Source organism: Marmota flaviventris, chromosome 14 (assembly GCF_047511675.1).
Source record: "Marmota flaviventris isolate mMarFla1 chromosome 14, mMarFla1.hap1, whole genome shotgun sequence".
NCBI classification, from domain to species: domain Eukaryota; kingdom Metazoa; phylum Chordata; class Mammalia; order Rodentia; family Sciuridae; genus Marmota; species Marmota flaviventris.
The window spans coordinates 86,675,654-86,702,919 of NC_092511.1; the positions used below are offsets into that span (position 1 = coordinate 86,675,654).

General features: G+C 37.8%; 1 protein-coding gene across 7 annotated transcripts in view; it reads left to right on the forward strand.

The window, feature by feature from the left end:
* Positions 1–370: 370 nt before the first annotated feature.
* Rev1 (REV1 DNA directed polymerase) overlaps positions 371–27,266 on the forward strand; it is a 78,598-nt gene continuing 51,702 nt past the window's right edge. For 5 of the 7 annotated variants that reach the window (XM_071601837.1, XM_027950633.2, XM_071601840.1 and 2 more), the window contains exons 1-4: positions 371–566; positions 2,325–2,368; positions 23,634–23,697; positions 24,384–24,510. In XM_071601837.1, coding sequence (XP_071457938.1) covers positions 23,644–23,697; positions 24,384–24,510 — 181 coding nt within the window. In that variant the 5' untranslated portion in view covers positions 371–566; positions 2,325–2,368; positions 23,634–23,643. Of the gene's footprint in view, positions 567–2,324; positions 2,369–12,986; positions 13,071–23,633; positions 23,698–24,383; positions 24,511–27,266 lie in introns of all 7 variants that reach the window. The other 2 variants (XM_071601838.1, XM_071601839.1) reach the window with 2 other exon arrangements.

The window sequence follows — 27,266 nt, forward strand, 5'->3', positions numbered from 1 at the left end:
GGCGGGGCGGCGTGGAGCGGAGCGTCCCTGCAGCGGGAGCAACACACCGGCCCAGGCTCCGCGACCCGACAGGGCGGCGCACCGGCAGCGGGGTGATGCTGAGCCTGGCCAGCCCCCTGCACCCCCGCCCCCGCGCGCGAGACGGTCACGTGCTGCCGAGGCGCTGCCCCCCGCGGGCGGCGGCGAGAGAGGAGGGCGGGGCCGCAGCGCTGCGCCGCGCCTGTCGCGCAGGGTCGTTTTGGGCCGGGCGCGCGCCAAGCGCGTGCGCCACGCGAGAGTGAGTGTGAGCCTCGCGCGCGAGCCGGGCGCCGCAGCCGGGGTGGGCGGGGGCGGGGCTAGCGCGCGCGCGCCCGCCGGAGGGGGAGGGGCGGAGCCGCCGCGGCGCGCGCGAGACCGGCCGCCGCGACTGTGGGGGAGCGTGGACCGCGGCGCGTTGGAGCAACTGCCTTTCCTCGCGCTCCTCCCCGGCCCCGGTGAGGGCACTCTGCAGCGGCGGCGGCGCTGGAGCCCGCGAGGCCGGAGCAGGCAGCCGGGCTCGGGCATGGTGGTCTGGGGCAACGCGGAAGGTGAGCGACCCCGGGCCGGCGGCGGGGTGGGGGAGGGGTGGCGCCGGACACGCGTCGTCCGGAGACGCCGCAGACCCGCGCGGCGGCGGCCGGCCTGAGGTGCGGGTGGCGGCGGGCGCGCCGGCGCGGGCGGCACGGGCCGTGCTCTCGCGGCCTGGGCTGCCCGCAGCGCCCGCCCCTCGGCCGGCGGCCGCCGGGTTATGTAACGCGTGACCTCCCCTTCCCCCTCCACCATGGCGCGCCGGTCCCGCCGCCGCCGCGGCTCGCGGCCGCCCCGACCCCAGCCCGCGGCCCTTCCCTCCGCGACCCGCCGCGGACGCCGCCCGCCGCCCCGCGCCGCAAACTCCTTCCTCCTGCGCCGGCGCCTCGGCCGGCCATTGAGTCCCGCGCCATTCATTCGTGCGCGCGTTCGGGCGTCCGCTCCCCGAGCGCTGGCAGAATGTCGGCGGGCGCCGCGCTCCTCCGCCCGGCCTCCAGTCACTGCCTGTGCCCCACGCCCGGGCCCCGCAGTCCCTGTCGGAGTATCCACAGGCAGTTTTTATCACTCGCGTTTCCTTGATACTTCTCTGGCCCTTAATGTGCAGCGCACCTTTCCCCAACTGTCCTTACAAGTGTCCCTTTCACACTTGCACACACTGTTGAAATGACTCAGCCCCGGTGTGGACGGAAAGTGGCGTTTCTGTGTGTTTCACTGCTCTTCCTACGTATTCCCAGTTGGAAAAGCAAGAACCTTAACATAGCCTAGCTCCTTAATTGAGCCCCCTTGTTTAATTAAAAAATGACAGATGATCTAGGTCCAACTCAGTCTTCATCCTCTCAGGTCATGTACTGGTAGAAATGGTACGTGGGTGACAAGAAATCGTGTAGACTGGCATGCCATAAAAAGCGCTTGTAACTATTAGCACTTTATGTAACAAGTCTTCATTCTGTGTATCTGCCTGGCCTCTCTGGCTCCTCTGGTCTCCAAGAATAAGCCATTATTTGCTCCTTAGGTTGAGTAATACATATCATGGCCTTGGTTCTTGCTGTGGAGTACCCAGTAACTCATTTTTTGGTTTTTACAACCTACCTGCTTTCCAAACGTAGGTTTGTGGTTTCTTATAGCCTTGGCTTTGCCTTTGCAAATTCTGCTAGCATAATGTTACCTCATGTGCTAGACTTCTGTGCTGGACACTTGGAAACTCACTTAAAGTCTCTCTTCCAAAGATCCAGTCTAAAGGTTATCTTCCCTTCAGTGGTTAGGCTATTTGCCATTTTTCATGTGTTGTGATACTTATCTTTTATCCCAATCCTGTTTTTCTCTATTTTATAGGTCCTTTAAGGTCAGACTGTACCAAACTCATAAAACTTTACCCTAATTTTATAGTAAACAGTACCTGTTAAGATTTTTTTAAGAGATGGAAATTGCTCTTTTAGTATTAATTTCCATTAATATTAAAATACTATGCTGTTTCAAGCATAAAATACAATTTTTTTCAAAAAATGTAAAATCACTCCATTTCCCCCATCCCCAACTCACAACTCAAATTTTACATAAGAGAATTAAAGAAATCCTATCCTCATCAGAAATGATTAGTCATTGTTAATGAGAAATTATAAAAGTTACATATTTATACTTGATAGTCTGGTCTTTGATAGCTTCTGTGGTGTAAAGATAAGAACTTAGGAGTGAGATTTGGGTTTGAATTCTGTGTTATGACCTTGGGCAAGTTAAGTTAGTAATATCATTGATTTTTTTTTTTTTTTTCTCATTCATAGAATGAAGACATCATTTTCCACCGTGGGTAGCTGAGGATTAAATGGTGAGACCTGGATATATACACATTGGTTACTCAATAAGTACTCCTTTGGTATATATCCCTTCACTATCTAGAATGAGCCTGAATGTGCTAGAGAGAAAGCATGAAAGGAAAACTAATCAAAGGAGACATTAGGTACCTCTTATCTCCAAATAAAAGGAGTTCTAGATTAAGAAACATTACGATTCTTTCTGCTTCTCCACATATGGATATCTGTGGCATAGTAAAAATCACAAGGTAGATTAAGCCGAGCTTTTTGTTTTTCCCCTTTCTCTGAACTGTTAACATGGATATTAATTTTCCCCCAAATGCAATTTGAGAAAGGGAGTGTGAGAAGAGAGGGATATTACTGTCTTTTTTTTTTTTTTTTTTTTTTAAAGAGACAGTGCAGTTGCAGCAGTTGCAGTCTCCTTTAGTATCATCTACTTGTAGACCATGCATGAATTCTAGTCTTAAGTTCTGTTATCTTTTGCTTGAATTGTTTGAATAGTGTCTTCACTGGTGTCCCTATTTCTCTTGCTTCCTGACTAGTCCCTACATAACAATCAGAGTGATGTATTTTTATTTATTTTTTGATACAGGGGAATGAACCCAGGGGTGCTTTACTACTGAGCTATATTCCCAGCCCTTGATATTTTTTTATTTAATTTTTATTTTTTTAATTTTTTTTTTTAGTTTTCGGTGGATACAACATCTTTATTTTATTTGTATGTGGTGCTGAGGATTGAACTCAGCACCCTACGCATGCCAGGCGAGCGCACTACTGCTTGAGCCACATCCCCAGCCCTAGCCCTTGGTATTTTTATTTTGAGATAGTCTTGCTGAGTTGCTTAGGACCTTACTAAGTTGCTAAGGCTGGCCTCAAACTTGTGTTTTTCCTGCCTTAGCGTCCACGGTTGCTGGAATTATAGGTGTGTCCTACCATGCCTTGTCAGAGTGATTTTTTAAAAAACAAATAAGATTTGTCATTTTCTTGCTCAAAATCCTGCAAAAGCTTCCTGTTGCATATAGAATTGAATTCAAGACCCTTACCCCAGTCTATCAAGGCATTGCCTGACTTGGCAACTGCCAACTTCTAATTTATGTCTTGCTCTAGGACTATTCATTACCCTGCTTCACTGGGTACTTAAACTGTTCATGCCTTATAATGTTATCCTTGCTGTTTTTTTAGCTGTATTACCCCTTCCTCTAAATGGTCGTGGCTCTTATCTTCACGTCTTCTGTTTGATGCAAAAAATTCATCACTTGGAAGGCCTTCCAATGATCTCTAAAACAGAACCTGGCTTCTTCCTCTGTCCCTTGATTTCATGGTATTTCTCCTTAGCATGTAATACTAGGTGAAGATACATTGTTCACTTATTTATTGATTCTCCCATTAGACTTGTTTGTTTCCCCTTCCCAACTAGAGGGTAGAGATCTTTTCTGTTGCATCATTCCTTAGAATTTTGCTGGTTTATATTAGATCCTTAGTCAAACTTGTTAAAGGAATGCATGGTATAGTTGATTTGAACATTGGTTCTGGAATCAACCTGGGTCAAAATCCTGGCTTCTACCCTTTACTGATTGTGCAGCTGTGGGCAGGCTTTGGGTGCCTTTGTATGCTCATCTATCTGTAAGATGACTATAAAGGATTACAGTGAGTAATAATTTGAATTAATACATGTAAGGTGTTTCTGTGAGAGTTATTTTATACTTTTTAAAAAATTACTTGGGGACTGGGGATGTGGCTCAGTTGTAGAGCACTAAGGCCTGGGCAGTTCAGTCCCTAGCACTGCAAAAAAAAAAATGTTTTGACTTAAGATTTGGCATGAGATAAAATATGAAGTAATTGATTTTTTTTTATACTTATGACCTTTCTTGGCTGAATTTTTATGGGCTACCAAATTATATTTATGGATTTATGGAACTTGTTTAGTTTTTAATAAGTAGATTTTGTATAGGTCTAGAAAAAATTAAAAAATAAACTGCTGAGAATGATGACCTGTATTTGGTCTTAATGTGTAAGTCAGGTTTTTATTCTTCGGATCTGTGGAAGATACTAAGAGTGATTATCTCAACAGCCACCCACCAGAGTGGCTTTTATATATTTCCCTTTGAAGTTCTGCTGGATATATGATTGTGGTGATGAAAGGACTTGCTGGAGGCTTCCTGTCTTTAGATAGGGAAGCCCTTGAAGATCCAGTTAAGGTATGAGTCTTGTAGTATTTGGGAAGGAAAAGATGTTTTATCCTCTTTAGTGTGTTGAATTTCTGCCTTTCATTTTGAGTTTTTCCCCTCAAATTGTGTTTGGTTCTTAATTGGAGCTTAACACAGTCCAGCTATAACTGTATATCTTTCTTTATCCTTCTGTTCTTTGCATAGTGTAATTGCTTCTTCTGTAGCATTTCCAGAAATAGTAAAGAATTTCTAGACACAGTGACTTTGTAATAATAAATAGTTTGAGCTAAGACAACTTGAGTTATTTTTGTAAACTTAAGATTCTTCTGTTTTAATTATATTTGCATAGTACCAGTTATTTTTACTTGATCCACTTGTCCTCTTTGTAGTAACATGTATTATTTCTCAGTCTGCCTAGAATCCTCGACTTTGGGCTTTAACTTTTTTAAAAAATTGAAATACTGCTTGTATTTACATTTGTCCAAAATCTAATAATTACTAAATTATTAAATTATTAAATAATTACTGGGCTCTTTGCTAAGTGCATTGTCTTGTTTAATATTCACAACCACCATATAAGGTAGGCACAGTTGTAAAGAGACAGATTTATAGAGGTGATGTTGCTGGGCTGGATCACACAGGTAGGTCAGAATATAGCCAGGGTTTCTACCTAGTTCCACCTGATTCTGTATTTCAAGGTCATAACCACTCTTCTGTGAGCCACATTAAAAATAACAAGGTTTCTGTTTGGAAACTTGCCATTTTATTTTATCACATTATTTGTGAGTAGGTAGCCTCTTAAACTACTGGCAGTTTTACCATTTTTTATGATTTTAGTTTCTTTGGATTTAACTATCACTACACTTCAGTGCCTACATGTTCCTTATGTGTGAGACATTAAGTTGGTAATATGCAAAATCATTTACATTTTTTTCTTATTCTAAAAAGCCATTAAAAATAAGTCAAAGCATCATATATCTCATGGTACATCAGCTTTGTAAATAGTTTGGAAAAGTTTTGAATGTAATGGATGTGATAGATTTGATTTAAGAAAACAAATGTCTTTAGATTTGCTGAAAATAAGTTTCAGGTAACATAAATATTTAATAAAATATTAATGTCTTTCTGCTGATTACAGAGCAAATCTTTTGTTATCTTTTTTTATAAGGAAACATTTGTGGAATATTTTAACGTAAGTTTTAATGATTCTTGATGTCTGTTTGTAAGACTTTCTTTTGTAAGAACAACTAAAGTAAAAATTGTTGAATTAATGCTTAAGTAGAGTCAGATTGCTGGTGCTAGAAAGAATCTTAGATTGTATCCCTAGCCTTCTGGAGGAAAATGAGATCCAGATAATTGTTCAACTGTGAATGAGGAGAAATTTAGGGCTATAACCTAGGTGTTTTGTTTTTTTTTAAATTCTAAAAGTGATGTTTTTTTCTATTACATTCTGCTCTGTGCATCTGTTGTCCAGGGAAAAATCAACACTTTGAAATCTCTTATTTAAGAGGGCAGAATATTGAACAATATGTTTTTGTAAAATTGTGATTTAAAGTCTTGAATTTTTTTTATCATTGGAAGTGAGTAGAAAAAAAAATTGTCCTCTATTTATAATGCAGTTAGAAAATTTGTTCTCTTGTGTAGAAAGGTAGTTGCTTTATCCACATAGGATGGTTTAAAAGAGTGAGAATGGGAGAAAAATATGGCTGTTAAGTAAGTAGTTTGTACTTGAATCCAGTATGTGAATAACCAAAATATTGCTTACTAGCTTCTGTCCTTCTTGGTCAGACCCAAGACTTAGGAGAAACTTCTTAGAGGTTTAGTCACAAAATAATGAGTGCACATTACATTTTCTAAACGCCATCATTCTTACATTTGATATTACTCAAAATTGACTTAATGCATTTTTATCTTTTAGACATTAGTCTGAATTATGTAGTTGAAATTATAATTATTCTTTGCCCTTTCAAATGCCTTTTACCAAGTTAGGAATCTTATTCTTATAATAATAGGCTCTAGTTCTTGATGACTTGTTGGCTCACTATTTTAAGCCTTTTTTTTTTTTTTAAGCTTGGATAGTCAATTTTATTTTAAACCCCCTTCCTTTTTGGTGGAGGGTGAGTACTGGGGATTGAACTCAGGGACACTCAACCACTGAGCACTGAGCCACATCCCCAGCCCTGTTTTTTTTTTTTTTTGTATTTTATTTAGAGATAGGGTCTCACTGAGTTTCTTAGCTATTGCTGAGTCTGGCTTTGAACCCTCAATCCTATTTGTCTCAGCCTCCTGAGCTGCTGAGGTTACATGCATGCGCCACCATGCCCAGCTCTCTTTTTTTGTTTTAACATGGATGATTTAAGGTAGATAATCTTTAATTTAAAAAACATTTTAATAATTCTTTAATATATTAAAGAGCATAGCTTAAAATAAGAAACTTTGTACTAAGTGGGATGTTTTATAGCTTAAAGAATGGTTTCACTCAGCTTTCCTCCTTTAAGTCCCAGAGTCCTGGGAAGAGAAGTAGGTCAGTATATTCTGTATTTTAGCTGCTGAGTAATTCTGGTACCAACTTCCCAGAGTTAAGTTAGGCATCACACTGAGGGCATGGCCTGCCAGAATCCCCTCGCTTTAGTTACCAGTCGCAAACTCTAGGATTTCCAGGCCACTCACAATTCTGATCAAGGCACTATAACTTCTGAAGTCCCCACTATCCCCTAAGCTTTGTTAATTTGCTAGAATGACTCAGAATTCAAGAAGCTTGGAAGAACAGGATATGATAAATGAGATGTGTGGGGGGAGGATAAAGCTTTCATGCCCTCAAGACTTTATGCTTCCAGTACACCAGCCAGAGAAGCTCACCCAAACGTAAGTGTCCAGAGATTTTATTGACGTTTTATTATATAGGTAAGACTGAACTACGTCTTTAGTCTTGTTCCTTACTTGGAGGTCAGGAGGTCAGGCTGGTATTACCTATCTCAAAGTTCCAGTTCTCTAATAACATCGGTTGACCTTTCCAGCATGACAGCCCCTGACCTGAAACTAGGGGTCCACTGGGAATCACTTTGTTAATATAAATTCATATGTCAGATATGGTTTGAGGAGCCCACATGGGTTACAAAGACACTGTACCATTTGGGAAATTTGAAACATTGAGTCTTTTAGGAACCAGGGACAAAAGCTAGTCAAATTCATTACTATACAACATTAGCTGAAAAAGTGAGAACACATACTTGCCAAATGTGTTACAGCTAAAACTAGTAGTAATGGTAGAAGCCTAAATTCTACTCATTATATATATTTTGACATATTTATATTAAATATTGAAGCAAGTTGTATTAAAGTATATTTATATAAAAAGATTACCTTCTGTTGAGGATTATAACATTTTCTTTCATTAATACAGTAGAATTAAAGCCTGGGTTGATACTCATTTAAGTCATATATCTTATTTATGTAAATTTTGTTGCAGGTTGGGTTATAAACTAAATATTTCTTGGTATTTTAAAAGTGCACTAATTTTTTCTGTGAAAAGTTTGATTTTTTATTTCTTTGTGAATTGTTTTTTTAGATTTAAATGATTATTTCCTACTACTAAGTGAAAAGAAAATAAATCTATGTGAGATTTTTGTGGGTGAGGTAGAGAGGTTGATGATCTATTTGTTTTTAGAGTTGCAGAATGTTTCGTAGTAACTTAATTGCTGTTTTGAATTTTAGCACTTGAGAGAAAGTTACTAACACTGTTTAACTTTATGCTTTTGGAGGAGTATTTTTTTTTTAATATTTATTTTTCAGTGTAGTTGGACACAATACTTTTATTTTATTTATTTATTTTATGTGGTCCTGAGGATCGAACCCAGGACCTTGCACATGCTAGGCAAGTGCTCTACCACTGAGCCACAACCCCAGCTGGAGCAGTTTTCTTTTGCATGTTGTTTATGCCCAATTGAAAATCTTATTTCTGATTGTCATTTAAAGATTGTTTTGGAGCTCTCACTGTTACATGGAGTCTATTAGTCAAGTATAGAGTGCTGAATAAATTGTTACATCAAATTAGACTTTTAGTGTCTTGGAGAATGTAGTATGTTGCCGGGGCTGTAGCACAGTAGTAGAGGGCTTTCCTAGCACATATGAGGCCCTGGGTTCCATCCTCAGCACTACATTTAAAAAAAAAAAAAAAAAGGAAAAAAAGAATGTAGTGTCTCCTTATGTTATATCTATAAAACTACTGACTCTTATGTTTTAAAATATATGATAGGGAGTTCTTGGCATGAAGGCAAGGAAAGAGTCCATAAGCAGTGGCAACTTTTTAAACATTCTATACCTTTTATATTCACTTGCAATTACATTTAATGTAAGGATTTGTGAGAAAAGAGATTGGTGAAAGATGGAACTGATAGCAGATCCAGAAAAGAGTGTTTGACCATATATTTTTAGTTGCATTTGCTCAAAGTGATTTGTTCAATATCATCATTTGCCAGTGTCATATGTGAGTTCAGAGATCTAATGAATTATATGGGTGGAATGCACAAGACAAGGACATCCGCTAAGACAGGTTTGTGGATCTTCATGTAGACTGAACTCATGAGGCAGAAACTCTCCATATGTATCCAACTCATTGTCTACTGTTTATATATACAATTTTATAGTTTCCTAAAGCTTAAAAAGTAAGGCTCAACATGCTTGGAATGACAATCAAGGCCTTAGTTACCTTGGTTAGTATTACATCTGGCCATGTATTTTATAAACCAGTCAATTCCAGAATGTTTTCTGCTTTTTTTGTGGTTTTGATGATGAATTTTCTTTCTGGCATTATTGCTCTCCTCTTCTTAGTTCCCTTTTGCCCCTTCAGATCATTCTAATCATTCTCATCTCAAATCTACCTACTAAGTGATGCTGACACTTAAGTGATAAGGGAGTCTGAGGAGAGCTCATCAGAGCCAGAAGAGACCCCCTCCTCAGACCTTCCAGGCTCTTAACCCTATCACATAAAAGAATTTAAGGACAGTCATGTTTTAGCAAACAGGAAAGAGGCTTTATTAGAAAAATGTGAAGGTGTACATTCTCAGAGCAGAATGTGGGCTATCTTGAGAGTGAGAAGTGCTTTGTTTTTTTTTTTTTTTTTATTGGGGGCATAATAAGGTAGACTATGTTCCAAATGGGCCAGACTTCCCTCTAGATCGGGAAATTATTAAACAAGATTGTGTTTCCTTTTTGGGTGGTCTGGACTGTTAGGTAGGTGTATTAGCTTTTTGTTGTTATCAAAATACCTAACAAGAATGACTTAGAGGGGAGAAAAGTTTATTCTGGCTCAAGGTTTCAGTGGTCCCAGTCTACTCCCTACTGACTATTGCTCTGGACTTTGGATGAGGCATAACATCATGGTGGAAGCGCATGGTGGAAGAAAACTGCTCAGCTCATGGTATCCAGGAAGCAGAGCAGGGAAGTGCATTGTGTTCCAGGGACAAAATATAATCCCCAAGAGTATGCCTCTCCCCTCATCCCCCCGAACCTGTGACCTACTTCTTCCAGTCACCCCACCTGCCTACAGTTACCACCCAGTAATCTATTCAAAGTATTAATCTGTCAGATAGGCTAATCCACTGATTAGATTATAACTCTCAAGATCTAATCATTTCACTTTTGAATGATCCTTCATTAACACACAAACTTTTTTGGGGACACTCATATCCAAGCCGTAACAGTAGGTTTCAGCTTATAACAGTGTCTCTGGCTTTTTTTTTTTTTTTTTTTTTTTTAATATTTTGTTTATTTAGTTGTAGTTGGACCCAATACCTTTATTTTATTTTTATGTGGTGCTGAGGATCGAACCCAGGGTCTCGCATGTGTGAGGCGAGCACTCTACCGTTGAGCCCCAGCCCAGTGTCTCTGGCTTTTAAGTGGTAGATTTGGATGATGATCAGGTACGTAATTGGGCCTTAGAGTTAACAGTCTAGTCAGATGTCAGCCTCTAGCTTCAAGGAGGTTAATGTCTTTTAATATTGAGGTCTTCTTGCTGCTTTGCTATGTACCAGAAAACTTAAAGAGAGCTGGAAATTTACAAAGTAATATATGGGTTGTTCAGTGTGCATATATATTTTGGTTCCTTTTTACCCCTTAGGCTCCTTTGTCCCACTCAGGAGTTGTTCACAATCCACCCATTCCACATTCAACAGGGACTTTTTCTTTTAGAGACTTAATTTTCTTTGTACCCCCAAATTTCTATGCTGCTGCCTTTTTGGGTCTCTTCTCTAATATGAGATTTGTTTTTCCTACATTTATTGCATTCTGTCAGTGCCATTAATATAGGGTCCTCTATTGTAGTTTTCCCTCTAGTAACCTAGAATTGTGGTTTATACTTATCTTGAAAACTGTGAATCATAGCGAATACGTGGTAAATATGAAGTAAACCGTGAATTCAGACCTGGAATTTTAGGGGAGAAGTGGGGTGCAGAGATTTTGTTACTGAACCAATTTAAAACCTTCACTGGGTGAGTTGTATTTAATCCAGTTGTGAAATTCATTCTACTTGGAGCACATAGTAGCAGCATTCTCTCCACTAAGTGTATACTACTTTGGTTACACTTTAGATATAGGCAAAATCAACCTAAGATTGGCTGCATCTGAATTACTTGGGAACTTCTTAGGAATGCAAATTAACAGTCCTACCCAAGCACCCAAAGTTTCTGAATCAGAAAGTTGGGGCCCAGGGGTCTATATTTTAATAGGCCTTTGCAGGTGATTCCGTACATGTTCAAGCATAAGAACCACTGTTTTAGAGAAAACTCCCCTCTTTGATCTTACATCCTTCATTCTTCAGCTAGGTTGTCTATTACTAATCCTTCTACTGTAGCCTTTGAAATCCCTGATTTAATGCATCCTGAACTTTCCTCTAGATAATCATTTGCCACTTCTCCTTAGTGAAGGTCAGTGACTTTACTCTTCCTTTAGGCTTTTTTGAAAAATCATGTCATCTCCAGGATATTTTTGCTTTCCTTTGTCACTGATCCTCCTTATAGACATGCTGACTTTGAGGTGCACCTGAGATATCCTAATGGAGATAGATGTTTAAGAAAAACTTTTGGGCCATGTGATTTGGAACATAGAAAACAGAAAACTGAGGGAGGGTTTTTGGAAACTGGGTGAAGAATTCTCTTCAGCTCTGGAAAGCCAGAAGAGGAAGTCCTCCTTGGTGATTCGTTAAAACAGTGTCTATTTCTTTTTTTGTCCCTTTGGGAATCTTGTGATTCCAGGAAAGAAAATTATAATTCTTTCAGAATGCACCCTTCAGTTTGTATCACATGGCCTTGTTAAATCAAATATCATTTTGTATTTTTTTTGTAGTTATATACCAAATGATGAGAGAGAGAAAGCTCTTTTATTTTGAGTTGTTTGGGATGGAAATTTTCCGTTCAATAAGATCCACCTCAGCTGGGTGCTGTGGTGTACACCTGTAATCCCAGCAGCTCAGGAGACTGAGGCAGGAGTCTCATAAGCCTCAGCAACTTAGTGAGACTCTTGTCTCAAAATAAAAAGTAAAAAGGGTTGGGATGTGGCTCAGTGGATAAGTGCCCCTGGGTTCAATCCCTGGTATACCCTCCACTCCCCCCCCCCCCCCCCAAAAAAAAAAGATCTGTCTCAAACTAGGGCATTTTACAAGTGTTTCAAATTTGCAATTTCAGTTTTTTTTAAAAATATGTGTCTTTTTATCTTTATTTCCTTTAATCTGTTTGGTTTACTTAAATATGGAATCAAAATCATAATAAAATGCTTAAGTATTTTTACATTTTAGGGGACAGGCTAAGCCTGTATAACAGAGACTTCTGCATACAATGAAATCAATATTGGAAGTTTTCTTCTTGCTAATAATAGTCTAAAAGTAGGCAGGAAGTACATAGCAGGTGAGCAACTCTGCTTTTTCAGGTCATTCAGGGTCTCAGGTTCCTCCTCTTTTTTTTTTTTTAGCTATTCCTAGGTTATTTTATTTTATTTGGTTCTGGGAATTGAACCTAGAGGTGCTTTACACTGAACCATCCCCCAACCCTTTCTTATTTATTTGTTTATTTGAGGCAGGCTCTCACTAAGTTGCTTAGGGACTTGCTAAGTTACTGAGGTTGACCTTAAACTTGTGATCCTCCTGCCTCACCTCCCGAGTTGCTGTGATTTGAGGCCTGCACCATTGCAACTGGCTATTCCATTGGTTATTGTATTCTTTTCCCATAGTTGAAACTGGGTTACTGCACAAGTGTATTCCTGAAAAAGAGGTAAACAACTCCCAGTCAGTCTTGAGCATGGGAAAGGGGAAGAAGAAAATAGCATATATATATATATATATATATATATATATATATATATATATATATATTTTTTTTTTTTTTTGTTAGGCATTGTTGTGTTTATATCTCAATGGTGAGAACTTAGTCACTGCTGATTTGATGCATTTTTATGTGGGCTCTCTCTCACCCAGCGAGGAGGTCTACAGAACAGGGTAGAGAAGATTGTGTCTGTGGAGTCACGAATCAAGACCTTCTGGAGACCAAGCTGGAAGCAGGTCTGATTTTATTGCATAGTTACCATGTATATATACTCTTGGGCAGTCGTTAAGCAGATTATAGGCAGCCACCAATACAATTTCTGGCCAACTATCCTTGCGGTGACCAATCGAGGAGTGGACCATGGAGCAAGCACTGGGACCACAACACATGGCCTCATGCTCAGGCGCTGTGCATACGGGGTAACCGTTTTGCTGCTCACGCGCCTACCATGAGGGGGGTGGTTTGCCACTCAGGCACCCTTAACATATGCCAGGTATGCAGTACTCCATGCACCTGTCTTCAAAGATTTTTGGTATTGGTGATTGAACCCAGGAATGCTTTCCCACAGAGCTATATCTCCAGGTCTTCTCTTAATTTTGAAACAGGGTCTCACTAGCTGAGGCTGGCCTTCAATTTGTGATAACTCCTGCCCTAGCTTCCCAAATTTCTAGGATCACAGGAGTGTGCCTTATGCCTCTCCTGATTTTAAAGAAGGCTGGGAAGTGTAGTCTCTAGTTGTCACCCATTTCCCATTAAGAGGGATAGGAATGGTATTCCATTTTGAAAGAAAGAAAGGGGGAGGGAAAAAGAGGGGAATGAAGAAAGAAAGGAAGAATGAAATTTGGAGGAGAGTGCCATTCTGTCAGCTGACCATCCTCACTTTTGACACCCACCTGCAAGTTTGGGGATCCTCATGATTATTTTCTGGTTCAGTAATTCTCTGAATGAGATCACAGAACTTCTGAAAGTTCTTGTACTGATGCTAAAAGTGCTTGTACTTATGATTGGATTTATTATAGTGGAAAAGGTACAGATTATAATAGCCAAGGGAAGAGATACATGGGGCACAAAGAGTTCCACATGTGGAATTTCTGGTTATTCTCCTAGTGGGGTCATGGACAGTGCTAATTTCTGGCACTTAACGTATGACAGTACTCACTGAATATTGACTAAAGGAAAATTCCAGGTCTTGGTGTCCAGATTTTGACCAACGTTTATATATAATTGATTGCTGGCATGGTTGACTTTTATAAAGTCTTCAATTTTTCAGGAGGTTGATAATACATGGTCCAAAGCTGCTACCTTAAATCACATTGTTAGACTATTTAGAGTGGTTTGCAGCCCCTGGTAAACAAAGGCTTTGGATATGCAGGACATTCCAAGGGTTTACAGATTACTTCCTGACTAAGGCTAGACTTAATTTTTAGGTTAATTCTTTACTACTATCCAGCTGTACTTATGGATAGGCACATCTTTTTTTTGGGAAGGTATATAAAAAGTTGCATAATATATGTATGTGTCTTAAAAGCTGTGTGTGTGTGTGTGTGTTTTAATGGCTACAATAAATGCAAGAGACTAGATTTGTCATGTCCAACTCTGTCCACATAGGAAAGATCTAAAATCTGGCTGATGTATGACTTGCTGGTTGTCAGTGAGCCAATTAGGAACAAAGTTGGTGTTGTCTCTGGGGTCTCTGTTTATCATGAATATAAACGAGATGGAGCTAATCTAGATGGAGCTTACTTGTAGCACCTGTTTTCTTCCCTAGTTCTATTAGAAGCATGGTTCCTACTATGTCTGACTCAGACTAATGCATAAGCATCTGTTTTGTTGAATTGTATTAGGTGAGTTCAATTCAGTAGGAGTGTTTTTATACACTTTTTAAGCAGTTCCTGGTGATACCATTGTGATTTTCTCCATTGAAAATTTGGAAACCTTCCTTGTTTTCAAGATGTATCATTTTGAACCACAAACTGCTACTTCGGCATTATCAAACATTTTAGCTTCTCTACCCTAGAAGGCAACTGTGTGCAAAATAGTATTTGGCCTGCCTGTTCTATAGAGTGCTATATAAACTTTAGGGCTGGGGATATGGCTTAGTGGTTGAGTGCCCCTGAGTTCAATCCCTGGTAAAAAACAAAACAAAACAAAAAACAACAACAACAACCACCCCCACCCCCCACCCCAAAACTGTAGATATAGCTTTTTGGAAAAAAGCGTTGTGGGAATGTGAGGTATTTCTAGTGGTGTAAAGAATTTTAAATTTAAATGTTAAAAAAATTTAAAAACCATGAAAGGAAGTAAATATAAAGTTAGTCAACAGGTGAATTTTTTAGATGGTGTATTATGGGTAATTCTTCCTCCCCCTTACTGTTTTTTGTTTATTCTAATCTATACTAAACATAAATTGAGTTTATAAATACAGCAGGGAAAAACTATTTTGAAAAGGAACACCCAGCAAGACTTAGCATAAAAAATAAATGTATAAAACACAAATCAGTGATCAAATAATAGAGAAGGTCCCCCCAAAAGAGAAAAATCAGACTGTAGCCTTTTAAAAAATTTTTGGATAGTGTTTTATGTCACCTTCATTTGATAGACTAAAGTTTTTTGTTTTTTTAGTTATAGATGAACACACTGTATCTTTATTTATTTTTATGTGGTGCTGAGATTAGAACCCAGTGCCTTACACATGCGAGGCAAGTGCTTTACCCCGAGCTACAGCCCCAGCCCTAGACTAAAGTTTTTGAGTTCTGTGTTTATTTGGTGTTGATCAAAATGGATCTCAGTTGTGTGTGATGACCAATTCCTGTAATTCCAGCTACTCCAGAGGTTGAGGCATGAGGATCACTTAAACCCGGGAGTTCTAGGCCTGCCTGGGCAACATTCTGGCTCAAAACAAAGCAAACAGACAGAGTAACTCATCTAGTTCAGGAGTTGTTTTATTGCAGCAGAAAAATTGGAAATAGAAAAATGTTTCTGTATACTGAAGGTAAAAAAATTATAAAAGACGGTTGGTTCTATTAGATTTGAAATAAAATCTAATGTAAATATCTTGGACTTTTATTTTTGTATATTTTTTAAAAAGGTATCTTAAATACATGAAATACTACTTGGATGCAACACTGTTCTTAGAAAATGTACACTGTTACTTGATTTTAGAACACCTAAAAATCAAGTGTAAAGTCTAAAGTTAGGTACTTCTGTGGAAATTGCTACAAGGGCATAGTGCACTCAGGTGTCTGATTTTTTTCCCCCCTAAGTAGCTTGGTGAGAGTCCCTTCAGAGAGGAAATCTGACTACAGTGTGTGCCATGGGTCTGAAAGAATGCTGTACTTCCCTGGTTATGAAATTCAGGATATTCTATAGTGCTCTTCTAATAGCAGCCTGAAAACTATAGCTTTTAGACAATGATGGTCTCAAAACAAAATATCCAATCAGCTATTTTAGATCTGAAAGTTACACAAAAAGCTGCTTCTCTGGTGTCAAAGCCTTTACCATTTAAGGACCAAATAAGAGCATTGGAGTAGGCATTGTCAGTTATTTTTTAGGCCTGTGGTCTAGCACCCCATTACTTAATTTCTCATAAGAACAGCACATGGTCCTTTTGCAGTTGGCCTCCCACTGCCCACAGTTCCAAGAAAGGATCCAAGTTTTGCAGTACAGATTGCTTGGAGAGGTAGCCTCTTTCTCAGCTTTGCACTCCGACTCCACACAGTGGTTACACCCCACCTCCCTTTCATGTATTTTGCCCATTTCTGTGATCCTAGTGCATCTAGCTTCAGAAGTTCTATTTAAAAAAAAACAAACTTCCTTTGCTCCTTTAAATATTATTTAAAAAAATTTTATATCTATGTAAAGTAGATACGATATAAAACTTACCATTTGACTGGTTTTTTTTAATGTTTTATTTTTTAGTTGTAGTTGGACACAATAATACCTTTATTTATTTTTATGTGGTACAGAGGATCGAACCCAGGGTCTTGGACATGCTGGGCGAGCGCTCTACCGCTAAGCCACATCTCCAGCCCCGTTTTAACTGTTTTTAAGTGTACAGTTTAGTGGATTAGTTACATTCACATTATCCTACAACCATCACCACGATTCATCATCAGAACCCTTTCACCTTGCCTAAAACTTAACCCATTGAATAATAACTCTTCCCTACAACCACCATTCTACTTTCTGTCTCTGAATTTATCTGCTTAAAGTAACTCATGAATAGAGTCATACATATTTGTCTTTTTACAATGGCTTGTTTCACTTAGACTTACGTCTTCATGGTTCATTCATGTTCTAGCATGTGTTGGAATTTCCTTCCTTTTTAAGACAAAATATTTCATTTTAGATATATACTACATTTTCCTTATCCATTTCTCCCATCAACAGACACTTCAGTTTTCCTGCCTTTTGGCTTTTGTTAATAATTAAGGTGTGAATGTGGACTAGAAATAAATAAATATGTGCTTGTGTTCACACTTTATTTTAGGGTCTATACTCAGAAGTAAAATTTCATAATCATGATAAGTCCATTCCTAATTTTTTCAACAACTGCTGTACTATTTCATTTCCTTCCTTTCTTCCCTCCGGGATTGAACTCCCAGGTGCTCTGTCACTAAGCTACATCTTCAGTCCTTTTTTTAAAATTATTATTTTGAGACAGAAACTTTCTGAGTTGTTCAGGCTGGCCTTAAACTTTTGATTTTCCTGTCTTGGCTTCCTGTGTTACTGGGATGGTAGACATGTGCCACCATACTGTGCTGCTGTAGTATTTTCTATAGAAGCTGCACCATATTTTATTTTCACCATAGTGCACAAGGGGTCCCAGTGCCTTTCTATCTTTGGCAATACTTTTCTTTTTTTTTTTTTAATAGTAGCTATCCTATTCATTGTGCTTTCAATTTGCATAATGATTAGTTATGTTGAACATCCTTTCAAGTGCTTATTGGCAATTTGTGTGGTTTTAATATTAAGTTGTAGAGATTTTTTTAAAAAATATACAACCCCTTATCAGATATAAAATTTGCATATATTTTCTCCCATTCTGTAGCATTTCCTTTTACTGTTCTGTTCTCTGCCCTTCTTTTTGTGATGCCAGAAATTGACCCAGAAACTTGCCAGTGCTCACTATCACTGAGCACACTCAGATCCCCTGTTGGGTCTTCTGATGTACAGAGAAGTTTTAAATTTTTAATGGGGTCCAATTTATCTACTTTTTGTTGTTGCCCGTGCTTTTGGTGTCATAGCCAAGAAATCAATGCTTTCTTAGTTCTAAGAGTTTTATAATTTTAGCTCTTATGTTAAGGTTTTTGATCCATTCGGAATTAATTTTGTATATGGTATAAGGTAAGGGTTCAACTTCCTTTGCATGTGATATCCAGTTTTCCTATCACATTTATTGAAAAGATTGTCCTTTTCTCATTGAATGGTCATGCAGAAGTCCTTTTAAACATAGATGTCCTTGGGACATCATACCTTAAGTCAGTTCAGTAAATACATTGGCAGAGAACTGACAGCTAACCAATTAAGATAAACCTTGAGGAAAAAAAGAAAGATGTTGAGAGATGGAAGAGAGCCAAAGGCAAGCTTATTTTATTTCAACTTTGCCTAAAGTAGGGTAGTAACCACAGGCTGCTGTCCTTGTCACATTCATGAATTGTGCTACACAACTTAAAATGTACACATTGCATTCATTCATTGCATATTTGCATATTAATTTCATAGAATAAATATGTCTTATGTAACTATTAAATGAAGGTAAGATAACACCATACATTTATAGATGACCATAGTAATGACACTGATTAAAAGCAATTTAAAGGCGGTTCCATTAATCTTAATATTCAGTAGACTTTAGAGTTTCAAATATGTAACCAACAGATTAATACTGGTGAATATTTGGGCATTTTTTCTCTATATGGGGTGAGTTTTACTTGTGTCTGATGAACTGTTTGTACTTAAAGTGTTAATAATTCTTTTGTAAATACATAAAACATCATTTTTGCATGAAAGTGATTGCTCCTTATGATGAACTTCATTTCCTTGGTATATGTTAAAATCCATCAGTAGCCATAGTAAAGAAGGCAGAATGATAGTCTTTTTAGTGGGATTTGACCAGCCTCTTAAAATGTACAGAATGTGTTCTAGCAAACGATGAACTAAAGTTAGGTAAAATGCAAGCATAAATAATCTTGTTATATTTTAAATAATCCCGTCCTTAATGAGAAACTTCCTATAGTTTGGACATCCCTTTTAAAAGAATAGAAGTCAGGAAGTCTTGCATTGTAGGCATTTCAAATCCTTGGCTCTTATAGACACAGCTGCTCTACCATTTGCCTTAAAATTGGCCTTACCTGGGCAGATTTCCAAAACATTAAAAAAAAAAAAAAAAAGTCTGCTTAAATTAGAAGGGTTTAGGGAGTAGAATCTTTCTTGCTTGCTGTTTCTTTCCGCCACATCCACTTTACATTCATATATGGCCACCTAAGGGATTCTTCTGAGTGCTGATTCGTTATACTTGTTTTTTTAGGTGAAGAGATGTCACGCCAAATGCTTTAGACTTACCCTGTGTCATAGCTAGGTAGTCCTTTGAACTGGGGTTTGAACCCAGATCTTGTGTCAGTAAATCTTTGCTTTTTGTTATGTTGTAGATAGATCATGGATGTTCATTTAAATAAACTGTTTTATATGTAGTCTCAAAATTTGATTTTCACTCTGAACTAGCAAGGTATATTCCTAGAATAGTAGCTAATGTTTATTGAGAACATACTCTATATGCTAGGAATAAAGGTACTATTACATATATGAATTCACTCATTTTCCATTTTTAAACTAATTTTTGGAGATCCATAACTACATTATCTATTAATGTTGCTGGATCAGAAGAAGATGGTAGGTTATTTAGGTTGCACAATACAGGTTTAGAATCCTTTAACGCTTGCCCCAGGGTCATCAAGCATTGTGAAATTGGCTTGGGAACCCAGTCTGCAAGAGTTGGCTCAGAAAACAAGAATGTGATATTTATTTACAAGTCTAATCTTGATAATTGGTTAGTTGTCAATACTAGGAGGTTGCCTCTCAATGAGCAGATTTAGTAAATAAGGCATAATTCAAAACATTGCTTGGAACCAAGAATAAAAACAGGGAACACATTATTTCTGAGGCATATTTCTGTCAAGTAGTATGCTGATTGATTGCCTTACTCCCTTTTAGGGAAAAGTCTAATTTGAAGAATCAAATCAGTCACCTAGAGGGAAGAACGTTTCCCTGGATGTATCTATAGGGACATTGGCAGAGCCACTTTCTTTTTATGATGGTCCTTACTGGCTTGCAGGAACTTAGGCCTTTTACATCTTAACACATTACAGTTTCTAAGAATAGGCACTTTTTGTTTGTTTGTTTTTTGGGTACTGGTAATTAAAACCAGGGGCTCTCTACCAGTGAGCCAAAATCCTCAAACTTTTTATTTATTTATTTTTTGAAACTAAATTGCTGAGACTGGCCCCAAACTTGCAATTCTGTCTCAGCCTGCCAAGTCACTGAGATTACAGGTGTGCACCATCATGCCCAGTTAAGACAGGGTTTTACATTTGCTCCTTCCTGATTTTACATTATATAAGCAGCTCTCTGGATGATTTGCCATTAATTCCCATCTATTGTGTGGATCTCGTTAGCATTGAAGGTGTGTTACTTGCTGTTTTACCTGTGTTACCACATTTTGGGGGAGAGGTATCTATGATTGATAAGTAGATTTAGTAAATATTTGAGTGTGAATATTTGGAAAAATGTTATTAAGAGACATAAAAGCTAAGATTAAAAACTCAGGATATCTTTTCAAATATTGATGTATTGGGCAACCATATATTTGGGATGTATTTCTGTTACTGTGCTTTATAGGTTACATGTAAGTTTACTTTCTTTACTCAGGAAGTATTTATTGCCTGACTACCTATCATTTACAGTGTATTTTAAGTGTTTGCAACATATAATGTTTTGAGTATCTGAAAGGAGGTGCATGTGGGTCTCTCAGTGAAGTATGAATTGTATGTATTAACAGAAGTGTTGATAAACATAGGGTGGTTTGTTTCCTGTTGCAACATCTTGCTTTTATTTGGCCTTACACTTGAGGTGGTCACATGGTGGCTTTGCTGCATGCTAAAATTTGTCCTCTAAGTAGCATTGTTTCCCAGCATTGTGGAGCTGAATCATGTAGTTTGCTTTGCGCTCCAGGGTGCCTCATCCTGTCCTGCTGAAAATCTTCCGTTTGAGTTTATTTGTAGGACTTGTATTTCCTTGCCTTGTGCTCATTTATTTTTTGGTTGGAAAAGTTTAGAACTTTTTTTTTTTTTTAAATCTCCTTTAACATAGTAATTATGCTGGTTAAAGTTTGTGTTAAATTCAGTATTTCTAGGTCTGTGATTTTATTATTCTGTTTTTACTTGTACTTTGTGTCACAGACTTTATATTTTATTTGCAAAATTGATTGTAGAAATATGTGAAGTTTAGGATGTTGCTATCTTCCATAGTGGATTTACATTTGCTTCTTCTAGTTGTTTTGAAGTTTTAGCAATCCAGGAGCACCTTAACTATTTTCAGAGATAGAAATAATGTAAGGTAGGATTCAGTTTCTGCAAAGTTGTAATCAGTTTACTTTCAGTTTATTCTTCTACCTAGGGCCCTAATCCCAAGCAGGGAGATACATGTGTATCTTTGGAAGATGCTTCAATTCCAGTTCTTATTCTCTTAGCACCATGCTTGTCAAAAACATTGCCCAGCCTTTCAGACACTCCTTGAGAACTGGTGAATACCTTCAGAGGGAAAAGTGATCCTGCTTTGGGGAGGAGAACTGAGTTGGTAGATTTTCTTTGTAGATTTTGTCTTGTGATTCTTGGCCAGTAATTTCTACTTTCCCTAGGCCTTCTATATCTGGAGGCAAGTTTTTTAAAAACAATTTCTATATAAAGTTCTGCATTCAGCTTTGTTTTATACTTGTATTCTCAAACCATCAGTAAGGATTTTCTTATTGGCTTTTTAAAAAAGTATATATTTTTGTTGTAAATGGACTCAATACCTTTGTTTTATTTATTTATTTTTATATAGTCCTGAGGATCTAACCTAGTGCCTCATACGTGTAAGGCAAGCGCTCCATCACTGAGCTAAAACCCAGCCCTCTTATTGGCCTTTTGCAGTGGGACTGTAGTAGAACTTAATAAGTGGGACACTTAAATGATTGAGCAAATGGATTAAGCTTTTAAAATATATTTTGTTATTTGATTTACCTTTAAATTTAGTAGTTTAATAGTTTTATTATTGTGAGTTTGCATCCTTGGCCAGAACTCCCAAACTCTTGACTTGTAAGATCAGGCATATGGATTCAGAGTTTATGTGAAGTCAAGAAATGTGTTAAAACATTTCTTAAACTCCCTTAAAATAAGGGGTGAAGACTTTGTTGGGGGGGCCTAGGCAAAGAAGAAATATTTAACAGAAAATATGGCACTTCTGGGACTTGATATTGAACACATCAGGTTTCTATGCTCCTGCGTATAGCAAACTTAAAGTTCTCTACAAAGAGTTAATCAGTTTACCTTCTATTTTCAGAGCATTTTATATATGCCCCTAAAACATTTATATTATCTGTCTCTCTGCTGGGACTTAACTCTTTGAGAATTATTTCTTTGTATCTTTAAAGTACAGACAGAACAAATTCATCATTCATATATGTGCCAGTAACTAAACCCCACAGTATACCAAGAACAAGAGTATTTGAAAGAAAATGCTTTGTCTTTCTCATCATGTTTTAAAGTGGTGTTAAGTAAAAGATTCTCATTAATCATAACAAAGCTCATTTGATGACTTTGATAATTTTTTAAAACAATTTTTAAAAATTCTCCAAATTTTTTTATTAATTTGCGCACTTTTTGTGGTGCTGCGGATTGAACTCAGGGCTCTGTATGTGCTATCAGCTGAGCCTCACTTTGATAATGTTGAAGGCTTCATATAGTAACCCATTGATACAAACCTATGCAGTGACTTGAAGAAAATCCTAAATAGAAGTTATATTAAATTTGTGAAGGTTAATGCAGTGTGGCCATTTCAGTTAAAAGATTTGACCTTACAGGGAGTTGTATTTTGTGCCATTTTGACGTAAATAATTTTTTGTCTTGCAAGTCATCAAGCTTGCCTAACACTTGTGATGGCCATCATTTGGTCATCCTGGTGGTTTTTACAATATAGTTGGCTGACTAAGTGTTGCCTTAAGAAGAATGCCAGATGTACTCGATTATTATACGTGATAATCTTTCTGCATCATGTCCTCTATGACGTATTGTTTTAATTGACTTCTTTTAGGGCTTTTTGTAGATTGGTGAATTACACTGGAGCACAATTGTAAGTATCCACTATGTAACAACAAAGACAGGAGTTGAAGCTGTTACACAATGGTTAATGAAAGGAAATGTTTTATTAATTAATGGTAACAAGTTAATAAGTGTGGCCATGTTTGTTGCATATGATGATGTTTTTATATGAGTGAACATTAAGATACCTATTTAGGAATGCATAAAAATTTATCTATAAAAATTGAAATTTACAGTAGTTAAACTCTAGGAGGGTGTTTTAGGGACAAATTTCACTTGTAAAGCAGTCTGAGAATAATATATTTTGGAAAAAATTTACTAGGTATTGGATTAATTGAGCATTTGAATTTATTTTAATTTTTTATTTTTCTTAATACTGAAATAAAATGATAATTAGGAGTACACTGTGTTATAAAATTGATGTTTTTTTTCCCCCCAATACAGAAGCTCCACCATGAGGCGAGGTGGATGGAGGAAGCGAGCTGAAAATGATGGCTGGGAAAAATGGGTGTGTTTTAAAGAATAAAAATATTTTTTATTCTTTTAGCTTATAATGTGGCTTAAGGCATAAATTTTAAATCACTGTGTTTTAAGTGATAGCTTTTGATATTTTGAGGTTGAAGTTACCTAGTGGAATTAGTGCTACTGTCGAGTAGATTAATTAGATCCAGAATTTAGCCATGGAATCATTCATTGTATTCTTAATTCCCATGTGTAGAGGGCTGCTGGTTTGTTTAATTGATTTATCTTATGCTTCTTGTATAGAAATAGTAGAAGGCACTCTAAAAATTTGCTCTTAGACCACTTGTTAAATATCTGATTGTTTTAAACTTTGGTGTAACTCAATCAATTGTATATGTAAATAAGAACAGTATAAATATGATAAATTTAATGTCACAAAAAATTTTGTGACATTAAATTTATTATGGTTGACTTTTTCCTTTTTAAAAGTAATATCATAAGAGTGTAATAAGGTTATTAATATTAAAATTGAGTTGACAGAGGGAAGAGTTTTACTTGATCTGCCTGTTTTTTACCTTGCTGTGTGGTTCAGGTTTAGGATGTCATTATTTTATCCTAGTAACTAGCATAGAATAAGGTTGTCTTCTTATTTTTAAAATTTAAGTTTCTTGAGTGGGGAGTGGAGGGAGAAAATATAACCTTTGTAATTGTTTTATCTTTCTTTAATTCTAGGGTGGATATATGGCTGCCAAGGTCCAAAAATTGGAGGAACAGTTTCGAACAGATGCTGCTTTACAGAAGGATGGGACATCATCTACTATTTTTAGTGGAGTTGCCATCTATGTTAATGGATATACAGGTTGAGTACTTTTTATTGTTTAGGTACCTATTTTGACATGTACTTTTTTAGGCTTGAGAATATATTTTGTTTCAAATTTTCTGCTTTTAATTATTTGTCATGTATATGAAAATGATTTTTAAATGATAAAATGCTGGCCATCTACAACATGAAGAATGAAGAATATTTTATGTTGCCCTTTTATAGCCATTCCACTTCCCTTTCTGTGCTTGTCATTATCTTAATTTCTTGCAACCAGTAATCTGGTCTCCATTTCTGTATTTCGTCATTTGTCATTTGTTCAACATATAATGATGTTGTATAAATAGAAACGATAGTATGTAAACTTTTGGGATTGTCCTTTTTTTTTTTTTTTATTAACTCAGCATTTGTCTCTGGAGATTCATAAAAATTGTTAGATGTGTAACTTGTTTTTTCCTTCCTATTGCTGAGTTGTATCCCATAGCATGACTATATGGCAGTGTTAACCATTTGCCCATTAAAGGACATCTGGGTTAGTTCCTGTTTTTTTGTTTTGTTTTTTGCTATAAATGTTGTGTAAAACTTGGCATCTTTAGTTTTTGTAAGTTAACAAACTTTTCTGAAGTGTTTACTGTTTTATATTCCCACCAGCAGTGTATGAGTGATGCATTTTCTTTGCATCCTTGCCAGCATTTTTTTTTATTTCATCTATTTTAGTAGGTGTGCAGTGATATCTCATCATAGTTTTAATTTATATAATTTATATTTATATAATACATAATTTATATTTCTTTGTCATATATGTGGTATGTATATTCTGTTCCCCATGCTATAGCTTGTTTCATCATCTTTTTGTGAGGGGTGGTTACTGGGGATTTGAAGTCAGGGCCACTTGACCACTGAGTCTCATCCCCTGACCTATTTTGTATTTTATTTAGAGACAGGGTCTCACTGAGTTGCTTAGCACCTTGCTTTTGCTGAGGCTGGCTTTGAATTCAAGGTCCTCCTGCCTCAGCCTCCCCAGCTTCTGGGATTATAGGCGTGTGCCACCATACCCAGCTCTTTCATCATCTTGACATGATTTTTTGCAGAGCATGAACTTTTTTTATTTTACAAGGTGTAATTTATCCATTTTTACAGACTGTGCTTTCAGATCTGCCGCAGTCTGGCTGGGCACAAATGCCGCAGTCTGGCTGGGCACACAATCACGAGCCACCACACAGCTTGTACATTCAAACAGCAACTCTTTATTCCCGAACTCACACCAGCCGTCTACAATCACGTTCTGGGGAAATCCACGTTCTCTGCCCAAATCCACCTCCACTGGGCTTCTATCTCCCAAAAATATACTGTCTGAATCCCGTGAGAACTCAAGGGGAACTCAGGCAGCAGGATACGCCCTATTCCCAGCAGGAATAATCTTAAACCTTAAACCTGGAACCTAAACTGGGAACGCCCTAAACCCGATTATCCTGAACCGGGAACACCCTAATCCGCCCTGGTCCTTGAGCAAGGTCACCTACATTCAATGTCACTGCAACATGGGGTACGCTGGCAAGGAAATTGTCATACCTACTTGGCTAATGGCTCCCAGCATCTCCCCCCTTCTGATTAATTAAACAACAAGCAATGTGGCTTAAGGACCGTGCCTGGTAAGTTGTCCAATTCAACATATGGTTCTTACCCGTCATCGGAAAACTGACATTTAGGCGTCAGCCTCCTGTCTTAGGTTGATACCACTGCAATTGGATCATACCCGTCACTGACTACCGGTCCAGCATACAGCCATTGGCCCCCAAATTTTAGACCATCACTAGCAGAAGGGAGGAGGATACAGAAATGCCACGACACCAAGCCAATAGATGGCTCCTTGGGAAAAATTGCATCACTGGTGACACCATCAGCAAAGATATGTCAGCACTACCACAATTAACATGGGGTGCGCTGGCAAGGAAATAAAAATTGCATCACTAGTGACACCATCAGCAAAGATATGCCAGCATTACCACAATTCGCTGCACCAAACGATAGTTACATAGTCCAGGCAAGTTCTGCAAGCAGTTCAAAGCAGAGGAATCTATCAATATGTCCATTTCCTCCCAAAATCCGTTTCCTCCCAAAGTAAGTTGACTCCTTGATTGAGCATTACTTGTTGAGTTATATTCATTGATGCATCAGTTTATACAGTTTACTGTGATAGCTATCATAGAAGTTGTAGTTTGGTTTTATCTTTGTCTTCACCGGCACTGGGATGAAGATAGGAATTCTGGCAATGATGCTAAAGAGACATTATCCTGAAAAGAATTATTAAATATAATGAAAAGGAAAGGTGAAAGTAAACAAACAGATCTGTTAACCTACTTTAAAAACAATCCTTAACAGCTGTTTACCTAATTTAAATTAGTAAACAAACAGATCTGTTAACCACCTTTAAAAACAATCCTTAACAGCTGTTTACCTAATTTAAATTAAACCATTTAAATCACGTGAATAAAAAAAAATAATAATTCGGATCCATTTTTTCATGAGCACTCCTCATAAGAAATATGGACATATGCACATACAGACATACAACACAAAACACAAGAGTGTACACAAACGTACAACACATAAGAAAATAGTAAAGGCCTTGTAGCTTTACCTGGGTGAAATCTCCATTGCAATGTTTAAAAACTCCACAGTCAAAAAATAAAACTGATCAGAAAAACATTAACCTAGGTTTGTATGAGCTCAAAAAATAAAAATAGAACCTTATGATGTGGAAAAATGCAATAATAAAATAGCCATTGAAAAAA